We start from the raw sequence: 15,709 nt of genomic DNA, 5'->3' as shown, positions 1-15,709 counted from the left end.
CTGGGCTACATGACACAAAATTCTCTTTAACATGGTCTCGGGCAGTGACAGAATTACCAGATAGGTGATCTAATCTTACATGAGTCCATCATATTATGTGCTCCGTCGTTGACTAGAGCAATAGTCTGTACCACATAACTGTACCTTGTAGTTACCCTTTCACTGCACTTGCACCTCTCCTGTTCAGTTTGGTGATTTTCTAGAGGTAAGACATGCTTTAGTCATGAACTCCCCTACAGTGCATAGATGAAGGACAATGGTGTAAACAGGGTTTAGATTGTTGGAAGGAAGGAAGGAAGGAAGGAAGGAAGGAAGGAAGGAAGGAAGGAAAGAAGGAAGAAAGGAAGGAAGGACTGCTTTGTTACTGCCATGCTAGTGGTGGACCTCAGGGCCTCCCCAGTCCTCAGCAAGTGCTGTCTCACTGAGATACACTACGAACCACAGAAGAAGATATTTGTCTTGGCAGGAAGATTTTTTTCTTGTTCTTGTTGTTGTTTTGTTTTGTTTTTAACAAACCTCTTACCAATTTTAGCCATAAGATCAATGTACCAATGACTTTAGGTATGTTTTCCAGACTATGTAACAAGAAATTTCTGCTCTTACAAAAATACTTATATTCTCTGTTACCCAATATCGTAGAGAAATGTTACATAAGAAAGTATAAAAATAGCAAATCCGTATCCTGGTGGAGTTGCACAGTGCATTAATTTAAGTCTCTGACAAGTGCAGCTGAATAGAAGCTATTTAACTTTTCCCCAGAATGTCCTTATTATGAAAAAAGGTTTTAAGAGTTATATAGCAAATACTTATACGCCTAATGAACTAGATTCTGCACTGAATGGTTTTGCTGCATTTGCATTATGCCTTGTAACTGTTCTATCCTTTTCTCTGTCCATCTATCAACCTCTCTTGTCTGTAGATGCATTTCGAAATGAACCACAGATAGATATTTTTCACCCCTAATTATTTTAACCCATTCCTCCCTAAACAAAATTGTTGACGCTGTCCATTCTCATTATCCAGGAGCACACATAGTACATGTCATGTTCACATCCATGGATGCCATCCATATTTCAAGTTTTACAAAATAAAGGCTTTGGAGTCATGGAAATACTAGCTGTATAATGAGATATCCAGTGCAATCACCATCCTGCCCCATTTAATTTAATCATTGACCAGAAGGAGCCCAATCTAATCACATCGTCCTGTGAGAAATAGAAGAGAGACTCCGAAAAGTGAGCACCTGCTCATGCTTACGTAGCTAGAAAGCATCTCAAGCCAAGGGCTTGTACTGCAAAACAGCTGTACTGTTTGCCTTCATTTGCAGTCAGTCCCTTTACGCTTAATTCACAGGCAAAGGAATGCAACTCCCCAGGCCCCTCAAAGTAGAGGGGGGCTCATGGGACCCAAGTATAACTTTGTTTCCTTCATTCAGTCCTTATATCACACAGCCACCGCACCCCCAGGAAATGCTTCTGTTTGAATATTTCCTAGAATTCTTAATCCATCAGCTCATGTCTGATGCAGGGGAGAAGCCGACGCCTGACCCTCTTCACACCATTTGTGACAACCTGTTTCAAGTCACACCATGTGTGAGTCTGAGAGTGTGAGTGTCAAGGATAGCTCTCCAGTACTGTGGTCATAAAGCTTTCATCATCAGGCCATCATAAAGCAATCTCTTTTATGGTTTAAAAAAAAACAATGTGAAGGCTGGGATACAGCCTGCCATGCATGAGGCTTTCGGTCCTCTCCTCAACCCGACTACTCCTGTTACTGCAATAATGAATAAAGCAAAAAGATATTGGGTTTTGCAAGCTTTAAACTCAAGATCCTCCTCCCTGCCTCAGTATCTTGAGTGTTGGGATTGTATGTGCCACCACACTCAGAGTCAAAACAAAACAAAACAAAAATCCACAGTTGTTTTCCAAAAGGGTGCATTTATTCCTACACAAGTTTTCTAATTCTGAAGATTTGAAGCAGGTGAATTAAAATCTTTTGACTGGTTCTAAAGATAAATAATTCACATATACTTGAGAAAGAGAATCTGTACTCTCTGGGTGTGCTTCCTTTACTTTGGGGAGATAGTGTTGAGGTAAACGCAGTAGTGCATTTTGTCTAGTGTGATTGTAATGCACAAAAGATACTCAGCTGCTTTCAAACAACAAAGGGTAAAGACAAATGCTCCCTTATGAAACAAGATTCATTATGATGGCTGACATTTTCTAAAAATGCTATCATTTGCATATCAAATGTGATGAAGAAACCATTTTTATGGTCTTAGGTATATTCCGAAAGGCCTTCAAAGACAATCCCATTCAAGCATCTTGAAGTGGCTGCATCTGGAAAAAAAGTTTCTATGGCAACATATGGAAGCTTGATGTTTTTTATCCCTTTCAAGAGCATAAATCACCCAAGGGCCCAAGGCTTTGATGAAGGTCTCCTTTCTCATACAAACCATTGCTGCTTGGTTTTGTGTTCTATATTTTGACTGTCTTAGATAAAAGAGGCCAAGGTTACTTCCCTTCCCAGATTTGAAATCTGTCTTTTTACCTGGGTGGGGGTGGGGTACTGTAGAGAAAATAAAAATAATATCATTCTAGAATGTGTTTCTCAATGGCGAACGTATGTGTCATCTATGTTGTCTTGATTTTGCCTCAACTTGTGATGGCTAGCTTGCCAAAGAAGATTAATGCTGAATAAAAGATGAGGAACTAACTGTTCAGTCAGAGCTCTTCTCAATGTGTAGTAGTCGAGCTGACCTTTGGTTCTTCTTGCTCCAAATCGATTTGGATCTCTCTCTAAAGAGCATGTCCCAGGGCTTTGGATACTGGAAGGCTCCAGATGATTTTTTATCAAGATACTCTTTCCAAGAAAACGAATAAGAGAACCATTCCAGTTGTAATTAAAATCCTGCCTGCTTCAAGAATGTATTTCAACAATGAAAGCCTTTCGTCATGGGAAGGACTATGGTTAAAACATATAGGACCTAGAAACAGCAATATTTCAGACCTGGCCATGCCTTCTGCCTTCACTAGGTGTAAAACTCTGAACAAGTTTCCATTTCCCAATATGAGAAATGGACACAATAATGCTAACCCCAAAGTTTATCGATGATTGGCATGCGGGGAGAGTTGGGAACTGCAGTGCTATGCCAATGTGAGCTGGTTATTATTATGAGTTGGCTGGCTCCTGCTCTTAGGCAAAAGTCCAGGGGTATCTGGACTTGCTCATAATACTTGCTGTGGCTAAAGGAAATCAGTGTCTAAATATTTTAGTTTTTTTAGACCATATTAAAAGACTTACTACTATAAGCACACTAAAAGGATACTACTATACATAGTTATTTCTTTATCAAAAAGTCATTTCTATTAAGAGTCATCTCTGTTTAAGGATATTAAATTCAACCATTCAACAGTCACACTTAATCATCAACTGTACCCTGGCACAGGAAGAGAGAAAGCATAGATAATTAACATCTTATCATCCAGGAAATGAGCTTTCTGAGCTCTGTGGGTACCCTGGTGACACAGGGTAAAGGGGATGCCACCCAGCCCCCCACCCTGTCAGTCAAGCCATACGCATCTTTGTGAACTTCATCCGCTTCCTTTAAAAAGTACCTTTTAGAACTTTACCTGCCAGAAACATGTACTTTTTAATAATTTACATGAAGGCGACGAATAAGCGGCTCTGCTACTTAGACAGTGGCTGGTGTTAAAGGGACAGTTCCCTGGGTTCCACTGTGTCACAGTAGCTGCCCTTGTGCTTCACTTTCTCATGCATGATTGGTACTTAGAGTCAGCTTGCTGGCATTAGAATGGTGTCTCTGCCCCTTGCTAAGCTGCATGACCTCAGGTGCATTCCTCAGCCTCTGTGCACTTCCTTTCCACATCTGCCTCCCGCATGGTCACCTCTTCAAATGTTAGCTGCTTCAGTCATGGCTTCACCTGAATAGTGGCTTTAACAGCTAACTTCGTCCTACTCTGATACCTCTTTACCTTAATGAATTTGACTTCTAGTAGAGTAAGTTATTCTTCTTACTCAGACCTTTTTTGGGTATATTTGTTAAATAACTAGCACAGTCTCTTTGGAGACATCAAAGAAATCCAGATCTTTGATTGGGAGCTTGCTTGGTTGTTTCTGGAATTTCCTCATAAAACCATTGCTTTGTCAGAAGTGATGGAGGTGATGAGGGCCATTTGCATATTATTGCTTTTAGAAGTCTTAAGGGAACACCTATATCATTTGTCAGGGTTACAGGGTTAGAGGTACTTTAAGGTACTATGAATTTCATTGTTAATTTCTGTTACCAAGATTCTCTCACACCCTCTCTTTTGGGAAATTTAGACTGGGAAAAAGTCTTTATGTAGCAATAAAGTACAGATGTTTTATACTGCCTCCAAGACAATTAATTTCCTATTTGAAGGTGTCAAAGTATGTTAATGTCACAGTTTAATCTGAAGGGCATGAAACACACAGGCAAAACAAAGAACAAAGTTGATTACACTGTTTTGCAGTCTCCCTCAGACTCTAACTCAAGCCATTTTCTACACTTCCAAACTGAAAGTGCATATGCTAATGTTGCTGCATACCACTGATATGTAGGTCTTTACAATAACATCAGTTTCTGGTAACATCCATGATCATTGGTATGCTGAAACCTTTTCTCTATAAGCTAGTTGACGAGGGAAATGATGTAATTTTGTTTAATTGATGTTAATTTTTTTGAGGCATTGTCTTACTATGTAGCCTAGACTGGCTTCGAACTTGTGAAATTTTTGCCTCAGCCTTCAGAATGCTGAGATTACAGGCCTGCCCTACCAGGCCTGGCAGAGTGCAATCTTTCTGAAATTTCATAGCATTAGATAAAGATTTCTATTATCTGCATCTTAAAGGCCTATATGGACTACTTCTGAAAGAACCAAATAACTATTTTTGTGAAATATTAATTGCCCTTGCATATTAAAGCCACATTTCATTAACTTTGTAGAAGTGCACAATGAAGATAAACTAGCTTTTGACTCCTTTTCAAAGTCAAATATTTGTTAAAAAGGAAAAGTTATTTTTTGGTGAGTCTTAATACTTAGATATAGAGCAGACTATTTTAAGATAGTTTGCAAGGATTCATACATCAAGTTGTTATATTTTAAATTTTCCATTTTTAGACCAAGAATGGTGGCTAACAGGTAAGGTTTTGAGTTCAACTCTGGTTCTACCATTTACTAGCTATGTAACCTATATGACTGCTGAAAATGAGAATAAAACTAGTTCTCAATATTGTGGTGAGGACCAAGTGGACTTTGTGGGATACGCTGTACATGAAAGTAAACTACCATATTTTGTGGTGGTAGCTGGTAATATGGATCCATTAAAATACTTCCGTAACGTGTTCAGAAGCTGCTTCACATCTAATCAGACACAATTATAGTGTCTAGTGGTTTTAGGGCCAATGTTGTTGATAATTGATGAAAACTTACAGTAGGATTTATTGGACATAGACATTCCCAGCCTTGTCAGAGAACACGCTATTTCTCATAATTTGTTTCCATGGCAAAACATGTTAAAGGTGCCAAACCCAAGATGGAGAGGAACAAATGAGAAACAATACTTTTTGAGCCAGGGAACTCTAAAGACTTAGCTTTTGCTTCTTCTTTGAGTAGTCAATCCCCTGTCCTTTTATCTATCATCATTCTGGATCCCCCAACAAGTCCCTCTTCTTGACCATCTTAATGACATCCGGACTGGACTCCAACATCTGAATTTCCTAATTCTCTCCTCCAAAAACTTCAGTGATGCCCTCAGCCACCCACGTTTATGCCGGTTAAATCAAAGTTTGTATTTTTAAATTTTCTCTTTTTGTCAGCCGATGCCTAACAGACGTTTTGTGGCTGTTCCTCCAAGCACCCTGAACATAACTATTTTTAAAAATTGCAAAGGATTTCCAAAAACATACTTATACGTTGCTTAAGAATGTTTTTTGTCATTTTCTATTTATAATTATCATGCAATACAGGCAGGAAGAATTCTATTCAGTAGTTTGCTTTAATAACTGTTTAGGCTCCTCGTTAGATTCTATCAAGTAGCTGTATTCACTAAAAGACAGTACTTTTTGTGGAATGTCATATGCAAGTGTCTCTGAGTAATGATGTATTTCCTTCCTAGTGCTTTTGTTTGAGCCCTGGCAGGCTCCTGAGGTTTCTGTGGACTCTCACTGATAATAGCTGTTACTATGGCTGCATGTTGTTTCATTTGTTACACTGATACTTGATAAGAAAAAGGTCATCGAGTTGTCTGCAATCCTGAATTTAAGTAGAAAATTATTTTTTTTCTTCCTCTTAATTAGAGTGTAAAACTGGGAAACTGAAGCTTAAACTCCAAGCATGCCCTATATACCTAAAGCTGAGTTATGGGATGCTTCTGTGATATAGGGTGACCACTTGCAGTGTGGAATTTGGGACCTTACTCTGTCACCAACTGGAAGCCTGGGCCCTGCCTCTGGGGACAGGGATGGAGAGATACTATAAGGCAAACAATGAAATCTTAATTAAGTCTCTCTGGAAAATGGGTTTCCTTTTTTAAAATTATTGCCTTAGGTCATTGTGCTTCTGCATTCAGACTCATATCTTACATTCAGTGAGCTCTTACTAACTCACAGGTTTCAAGTGTGTCTTCAAAACATGTTGATCCTTATGAACTGAAAAATATCCTGAGAAATGGCATTTCTCCTTGTAGCACACATTGACAAATGTCGTCAGAGATGAGGGTGGTTGTGAGTCATGGAATGGAACCGGCTTTTGCATTTATACTCTATGTGGCTTTTTGTGTTTTGCTTTCCTTGGCCATAAAATGAGGCTCTTAAAGTACCTTAGCTCACTAGGTTGTTAGAATGAATTCATTGAGTCAATATACTATAAATTCTCTCTTTTTCTTTTTGATGCTGCTGGGCATGGAACTTAGCACTCTACCACTAAACTACACCCTTAGCTTGAGTTAATATAAGGAAACAAAATGGTACTTTAATTGTAGTGAGCTTTAGGTGTGCTGTAGAAGTGGGGCCTAATATCATCTTGTTATTTTGGGAAGACAATTAAAAGAGTTGTTTTTTGTGCCTATGAGGTACAGTACATTTTGGCATTTCTCTGATTTTGTTTGCTCCCATGAAGCAAGTAAGAAAATTCAATTTCCCACAAGAGCATCTGTTCTTGGAGGCAGCTCTTGCTAAATTCTGTGAGTAGTTTTATTTCATATTTTTATCTTTGGCAATGCTATGGATGGAAACCCTGAGTTTCCCACACACTAAGCAAATGACCTACCTCTGAATCATGGCCACATCCCAGGAGTGGTTTTAAGGATGCATGGTCTTGTTTGTTTTCTAATGAGAGACAGAATGGGGCTGGATTCAGATAGGAAGGTAGGTGGGGAGGAACTGATAGGAGTAGAGTGAGTGAAAACCATAATCCAGATATATTATATGAGGAAAAAAACTATATTCAATAAAAGATAAAAACTTTCCTTTCAAAAGTAACCTCACATAAAAAAAAGTACAGGGCTTTAAGAGCTAAAATCCTAGACCACGTCTAGGATAAGTTAGTACAAAATACTATACATAGAGATTCAATGAATACTTTTCATGAGATGAATAATTAAAGAACAGGGATGGAGCCATTTCATCCTTTCATGATCAGGCACACCTGAAATTAAGATGTACAAAGGGTCATTTTTATGACCTTAGGTTTGAAATTCTTTTGTTAATTTCTATAAGTCTAGTTTCCCCAGTAAATCATAAGCCCTCTTATAGGTGCTAAAGGCTGGCTCTTTTTCACATTATTTGTTCTTAGAGTTACTGACAATGGAGTATGGATCTAGGATGGGACCCTTTTGGCTCTAACATATGTATGTTCCTGTATTTGTATTAGGTTGTCTGACCTATAATTTAGTTGTTATAGTATGGATATTATTCATATAGTAGCATGGAACGTTTGTTTTGAATGAGATATTTACTGCTAATAAATGAGATATTTACTGCTTTTATTCTTCTGAGAAGTATCACTTGGTTTCGTAGATGGAGACTGTAGGCCTCTACAAAGAATTCCTTTCTATTTATCAATTGTATCATAGTAGATTTCATGTGAATGTGACTCTTCTCATTGGCTAGCAGCATGAGGAACATGTCTGCAATCTTGCAATGGATTTGATAACAATGTCTCTTTGTATTTTCTCCCAGGTATGTCAGCAGCTAAACTTCTGCATGACTCTGGCCTCAGTGTGACAGTTCTAGAAGCACGGGACCGTGTGGGAGGCAGGACTTACACAATTAGGGTAAGATGCTAAGGATAAGGATGAGAAACTTGGCTTGTGTTTTTAGACTTTTGTATTCCCTGAAAGTCTTCATTGCTGATTTTCTAAGATGGGTAACATGACTCCAGAATTTTCCTTATAGTTCCTATCTTTATCATCATCACCATCACCACCACCACCACCACCACCACCACCACCACCACCATCATCATCATCATTATCATCCTCCTCCTCATCATCATCTATAAGTGCTAAGGAACTTCCATGCAGAGACTTGCACATACTAAGAACACAACACTCTAGTCCAATCTTCTCTTTTAATTTACCTCTCTTTCAACTCTTTTCTTATTCTCTGTTTTAGTCTTCTCACTTCATGTTTAGCATTATAGAGCCAGGAATAGGAAGGAAGAGAAAGGAAAGGCAGATTGTGTTTTAGCAATAGCAAGAAGACTACCAGAAGTCTGGATGTTCCAACCCAAAGTTTGAGTCTTCTCTAGCACTAACACAATCATTCTTATATAATAACACTAAATTTGGGGGGCAGATGGGAAGAACTCCTCTTTGTTTATTATTCACATATTTTAACTTATTTTGTTTTTAAACATCAAATAATAATTGTATTATACTTGTGGAGTACCGTATGATACATATACAATGTGGGTGATTAAATCAAATTAATTAATTATTATCTCAGTCACTTGACATTTTTATGTCAATATACTTCAAATCTACTTTTAGGTTTTGGTTTTTTTGTGTGTTTTTTGCTTGTTTGTTGTTTTTTGCAAAAACAATGCACTATTATCAACCAGGGCCAGCATACTATGCTTTACAGCTCAAAACTTACTCCTTTGATCTAGTTGAAACTTGTATGCTTTGACCAGTAGTTTCCCATTTCCTCTGTCCCTAACCACCACACCCATAAGAACTCTAGAACCCAATATTGTATTCTTTACTTTTATGAGTTTAACTCATTTTAAATCCCACTTATAAGTGAGATTGTGTAGATTTGCCTTTCCCTGATTTATTTCATTTTGCATAATGTCTTGCACATGTATCTATATTGTGCTAAATGATAGAATTGTCTTCTTTGTAAAAGCTGGAGAGTATTCATTGTGCATATCTTTAGTATATTTTAGCTGTCCACACAAAATAATATCTTTTTAGGGTGGCAAATGATGCCTATTGATGAGGGGGACTAGACAGTAAGCAAGTAAACCACCAAAGCTAAGTAAGGCCATTTCTGGCATCACTGGCTATTAAGTACCTAATTTTGCTGGGATGTAGTGAGAGACATTGTGCTCTTTTGTAAGTAATGGGTTCTGACATGTCTTTTACAAATGGTTTTCTTTATTTTTTTTTCTCATGAAAAAATAGAATAAAAATGTTAAATATGTGGACCTTGGAGGATCTTATGTTGGGCCAACCCAGAATCGCATCTTACGGTTGGCCAAAGAGCTAGGATTGGAGACCTATAAAGTGAATGAAGTTGAGCGTCTGATCCACTACGTAAAGGTAAGCCTAAAGCAGACATGGAAGGTTTTCAGTCACTCTAAGAAGGTATTCAGTATGATTAAAGGCAAATTGGATGGCAATTCTAAACCTATTTGAGAAAGCAGTTGAGAAAGTCATATTTCCACTTGTAAACTATCTTATAAATTCTGTAAAGAAAAATATTTGTGATTTTTCCTATCAAACATCCTTATTAAAACACCTGTGGCATTTGCATGCTAAGTAAAAATCTGTTTATTGTTTTTCAAATGTTTCATTAGGCTTTATATTACAAGCACTATTTGTAATATTTTAATATCTTTTTTTAACCACTGCATCCTACATGTCAGCTAAAGTTATTCTTCTCTGGAAATTGGTGTACAAGTGACTCAATAGCTAACTCTCATCTCATCCTTTTCATGGATTTGCCATTGGCCCTCCCCCTCCATGATTTCTCTGAATTTGTTCCACTTCGGATTCCTAGGATCATGTATGACTCATGGTTTCCGGCTTCACATCTACTCTTATTCACGTGTCATGGCCTACAAGTCTTTTCCCTTCTTTTCTCTGTGCCAACCAGGGCTACCACTTATTTCTTCATTGTAATTTGCCTCCATCCATCCAAACATGTGTATAGCACACATTGCTGAGGGTTGGAAGAATGAATGGTGTTTAAAGAGCAGAAACTCTCGCAGCTTTAAACTGAAGCACCAGCATCCTATTAAACCACAGAGAAAACAGCGCCTGAGAAGTTCACATGGATTATGCCTCTCTGTGGATTCCACTTCTCCCACCACAGCTCTTCATGGTCCCCTGCTTTCCCAGAATCCTCACTTTGATCCCAAAGTCACTGATAACTTGTGATAGGCAAAGAGTCATCTATGCCAAGCCTCACTGTGGAGTCCCACAGAAGAACTAGTAGAAGCTTTTCTTTGTAAAATTTATTTATTTATTTTTACAATTTTTATTAAATTGTTTACATATACATTTATGTTATTACACATATGTAATAAACTACATCTATGTAATAAACTACTATCAAGAAGAACTACAAAACAATCAGGAATTATATAAATATTACATTCGTAGTGATTCGGCTACTTGTATTTGGCAACCTTGAAGAAAACGTCCTTGTAGACTTTTTGTGTGGGTTTGGTTTATCGGAGACAGGGTCTACTTATGTAGCCAAGCCTTATCTTGGACTTGCGATCCCTTCTCTTTTTTCATCCAGAGTGCAGAGGCTACAATTGTGAGCCACTACACCTGCTCTATCAGAGGTTTTGAGTTTCCTTCATTTCTCTTTTCTTCAGTTGCTCCCACAGGTGAAAGGAAGCAATAGAAACCCGTTGTCACAGGAAAAAGATATCAGTCCATAAAACAACTAAAGAAAGAGAAGCCGAGAGCATAGGCTTGGCAGAAGAACATATGCTAAGCATGTATGAGGCTCTAGGTTTGGCCCTCAGCACCACTCAAAACTAAACCAAAACAAAAAAAAAATAAGAAACTATTAAAAGCTTGATTTGTGTAACGATGCAATGTCCTTATATTTGTGTGATAGCACTAAGAATCACAAATAAGAGGCTGGAGAGATGGCTCAGAGATTAAGGGCACTGACTGTTGTTCCTGAGTTCATTTCCCAGCAACCACATGGTGGCTCACAACCATCTAGAATGTGGTCTGATGCCTTCTTCAGGCCTGTATGTGCACATGCTAAAGCAGAGTACTGCATACATAATAATAAAGAAAGAAAAAAAGAAACCCAAATAACAGACCATATATTATGAATCATTTAATAATATAGAAATGAAGCAGGTACTTGATTATACTACATAATGTAGTATAAAATGATTGACCTTCAAATTTTGTTTTACCAACCTTTTCTTTTGTTTCTATCTAAAAAAGACTCACATGAATTAGAAATGAACATACAACATAGTGATAGTGTGATTTGCTTAACAAAGGCAGTCCTTGATAATTTTCTTTGTTCTGTTCTTTGTTTATTTTATTTTATTTATTTATTTATTTAGATTATTTGCTTTTTAACTGTGTTGTCAAATTGACCATTTTTAAAATGTCTTCCTTCTTCTGCCTGCATGACTTGCAAAAACTGACGCATTGCAGCACCAAGACCTTTTCAATTTCTACAGACAAAGGAGATGGTCAGAGCTTACACTTGCTGTTCTCTTTGCACGTTGCAGGTGCTCATCGCTGCAGAGCTGTGTCTAGGAGGCTTTGTTTCATTCTGGTGATCTTAGAGCTGTATTAAGCCCCTCTTGCTTGAGAAAGAATTCTCCCAGTTATCAACTGTGAACATGATGTTGTACTTTAAAATCGTTTTTCACAGTGGAAAGCGAATGTGCTTCTTAGAGTATTCTATTAACCAGTGTTCAACTAAGAACATATAAATACTGATGTAGGGACCTTGAGTTCATACAGGGTAGAAATTTATGAGGTTTTAAGTAACATTTACTTGTTTTAATTATTACAAAAGTAAAGCATGACAGTCGTAAAGCATAATTAAAAATATGAGTATAGAAAAAAACTTTAAAAAAAAGAAATGCTCTGTTATCCTTTCTTGAAAATAAAATCACATGCTCAAATATTCTAATGCTGGATTTTTATAGTCCAGGATTGCTGTTGCCTGACCTCTGCTGGAGGGAGTAGGAAATAATGTGATTTTTTTTTTAATGTCACATGCATATGCATAAGTATATATGTTTGGCATATTAGTTTAATCTCTAATTAATTCTCCCTAGTGAGAAAAACTGAACCATTAATGACACTGAAATTCTGCTATGTGGCCAAGATGCCACACATATCACTCAGTGATTATATTCAGTGAAGACCTACATGATGATAAAATAACTAGATAATCAGACCCAAACTAAAACTTGTTCCTCATTTTACACCTTCTGTGTCCTTGACCACATGACACATTTTATATTTAACCTGTAAAAAGATCTCAGATTGCCATGTCTAACTCTGAGTTTATTACCGGCACACACTTTCCTACATGCCTGACAGTAGGTATCTTTCATCAAAAGAGGATAGTTCCAATCATGAATTCTCTGATAGTTAGAGGAGAAATGATCAACTGGGAGGTGGCGCTTTTCTTTTCTTATTTTAATATATATATATATATATGTGTGTGTGTGTGTGTGTGTGTGTGTGTGTGTGTGTGTGTGTGTGTTTTATTTTCTCTCATGTTTTACATCCCGGCCTTAGTTTTCTCTCCCTCTTCTCCTTCCAGTCTGGCCCCCATCTCCCTTTTTCCAAGATCCACTTCTCTTCTGTTTCCCTTCAGAAAAGAGCAAGCCTCCAAGGGATACTAACCAAGTACAACATAACAAGTTATAGTAAGACTAGGCACCTCCCCTCATATTAAGGCTGGACTAGGCAACCCAGTAGGAGGAAAGGGTCCCAAAAGGAGGCAAAAGAGTAGAAGATAGCAAATGGGTCTATTTCTGTCTCCATGGTGTGATGAACAGACTTATATGCTGTCTAGATACATTCTCTCTAAACTGTGTATCTCTATGGAGTGGCATTCTTTTAGTGTTACTATAGGTCTGTTTTATAGTGTTAAAATATGATCTTTCCAAAGATGGCTTTGTGATAAAAGAAGTAATACCAATGTTATTGAGATTAACAGTGGGAAAATGATCACTTCAGCTCAAATTTATATAATTTGCAAGACTTAAACACAGTATGTCATCATGAAACCCATTATTTGTACAATTAACAAATGCTACCAAAATTAGTTCTTAGCAGTTATTGTTAAGAATCTACTGGTATTCTGATACTAATTTCTTATGGTAAATTTAGAAAATACCTGTCTGCGTGGCTTGGAAATGACTGTTTCCCTTTTAAAGTATCATAATTTAAAAGAAAAATAAGAACACTTTTTAGAGAGACCTGCTATATTTTGGACTTCTGCCCCACCTTCTGTTATTGTGTATGTGTTGTCATATGCATAGATAGGTGATTGGTTTTTTTGTTTGATTGTTTGGTTGGTTGGTTGTTGTTGCTCTTTTGAATTCCTACTTTGAAGATTTTGGAGACAATTCTGAGGCTATCAGTAAATAAAAAGTTTCTGTTTCAGAAGTTTTCATGTGTATGATAATTGAAGCTTAATTTAAGTGCTATGAAACCGCCTTAGGACTGAAGGTTGACCTAAAAAGTTAATGTAAAAATTAACAAGTTAATGTAAAGGTTAATGTAAAGATGTAAGGTGACTTATTAGTAAAAGTAGAACTTCGTATTGACACTTGTTTCTAGAATCCCATTAAGGAGAGACACTGAGCAAAATGGCACTTTTATTTTGACCTGCTTGCCTGTGGACAGAAATAAAGTTTATTGTCAAGGTCCTTTTTGTGTTGTTATGGCCAGCTTCAACGCTACAGAGGAGGAGATTTCTCGCTATTGGATTATGTTTGCTTTCTCTTATAGCTGCTGTTGCCTCAACAATCCAGTGAGGGAGCATTTTTCACAGCATTTCAGTTTTGTTGACAACTCTGAAAACCTGGTGCATGAACATCATATAAAGGCAGAGAGGGCAAAGTGTAGAGCTCCCTCTTTAACTCCATTTCAGTGAATTTCCTCAGCTGCCTCTTGCTATTAGAGAGTAGCAACAGAATTAGATTAGAAATAATGAGAAATAAAATATTCCAGTGATAGGTGCATCTAACGAATGGAAATTGTCCTGTTGTATATAGGATGTTGGCATCACCCAGAAGTCAGTAGTCTGGAAGTGTCCTGTTTTATCCAGCCTTGATTTTCCATTCTCCATGAATGTAAGCATAGTTATATTAAGCCAGGGAAGCCTGGATCAAATTCCAAAGTGCACATGATTTTATCCTGATGATACAAGGCTCCAAAGGCCAGTTAGATGAACTCTTTCATTTTTCCCAGGAACAGCTGACCTTTTTGTATGAACTTTATACATGCCAGGTCAAGTCTACTGGCTCTCATACTCTGTGCTGTTTGAGGTAGGCTTAATGAGCCTTCTCTTTCTATGCCAACCTGACTCCATTTCACAGCTTATTTGTAGGAAACAAATACGGCCTACGATCCTGGGAGAATTTATTTCCTAAGGAAACATGTGGGGAATCATAATTTCCTTTGTAGCAAGTGGAACCTATTTGTCTAGTGATCATTCTGGAGCTCCTGCTGTTATTATGGAAACCAAAATGCTCATTTGTGTTCAGTAGAGAATATAGGCGGCTCTTTTTGCTGCACTGGTTTGCCAATAATTATGCTTCTGGTGGTGGAATTTGGAGTACCATTGTGGGATGTGAGATAAATTTCTCCTAGGCTTGCAAAGTTTCCATTTAGAACTTAACACAAAATTAGATCAGTAAACATGTGCTTTGTTTGCACACACATACATAAGCTTAAAAGTGAATAGAGTTATGGAGAACACTGACTCCCCTTGTCAATTATGCTTGAGATAGAGTGTAGGTAATTTAGAAATATCTATGATAGTGATGATGGTGCTGTTCCCTAAGAGAAATGAAGGTGGAGCTTACATCTTCTATAGAGGTTTACTCTATTTGTACCAGGTAATTGTGGAGTATGGACTAATGAATTAAAGCGCAGATTTTCTTTTCTTTTTTTTCTCTCCTGTATTAATTTATTCTTGTTACATCTCAATGGTTATCCCATCCCTTGTATCGTCCCATTCTTTCCTCCCTCCCAATTTCCCCTTATTCCCCTCCCCTATGACTGTTCCTGAGGGGGATTACCTCCCCCTGTATATGCTCATAGGGTATCAAGTCTCTTCTTGGTAACTTGCTGTCCTTCCTCTGATTGCCACCAGGTCTCCCCGTCCAGGGGACATGGTCAAAGGTGAGGCACCAGAGTATGTGAGAAAGTCATATCCCACTCTCCACTCTACTGTGGGGAGTGTTCTGTCCATTGGCTAGATCTG

General features: G+C 37.7%; 1 protein-coding gene across 3 annotated transcripts in view; it reads left to right on the top strand.

Annotated features, from left to right (window-relative positions):
• The window catches only part of MAOB (monoamine oxidase B), a 99,770-nt gene that overhangs the window by 35,195 nt on the left and 48,866 nt on the right, over positions 1-15,709 (top strand). For all 3 annotated transcript variants that reach the window (XM_084788999.1, XM_084789000.1, XM_084789001.1), the window contains exons 2-3: positions 8,222-8,316; positions 9,670-9,807. In XM_084788999.1, the coding sequence (XP_084645125.1) occupies positions 8,222-8,316; positions 9,670-9,807 (233 nt within the window). The remainder of the gene's footprint in view (positions 1-8,221; positions 8,317-9,669; positions 9,808-15,709) is intronic.

This window comes from Acomys minous (genome assembly GCF_964271855.1).
Source record: "Acomys minous genome assembly, chromosome: 7".
In the NCBI taxonomy this organism is placed as follows: Eukaryota; Metazoa; Chordata; class Mammalia; order Rodentia; family Muridae; genus Acomys; species Acomys minous.
The sequence above is the reverse complement of the archived record's forward strand: the minus strand, read 5'-3'. Positions and strand labels throughout refer to the sequence as shown.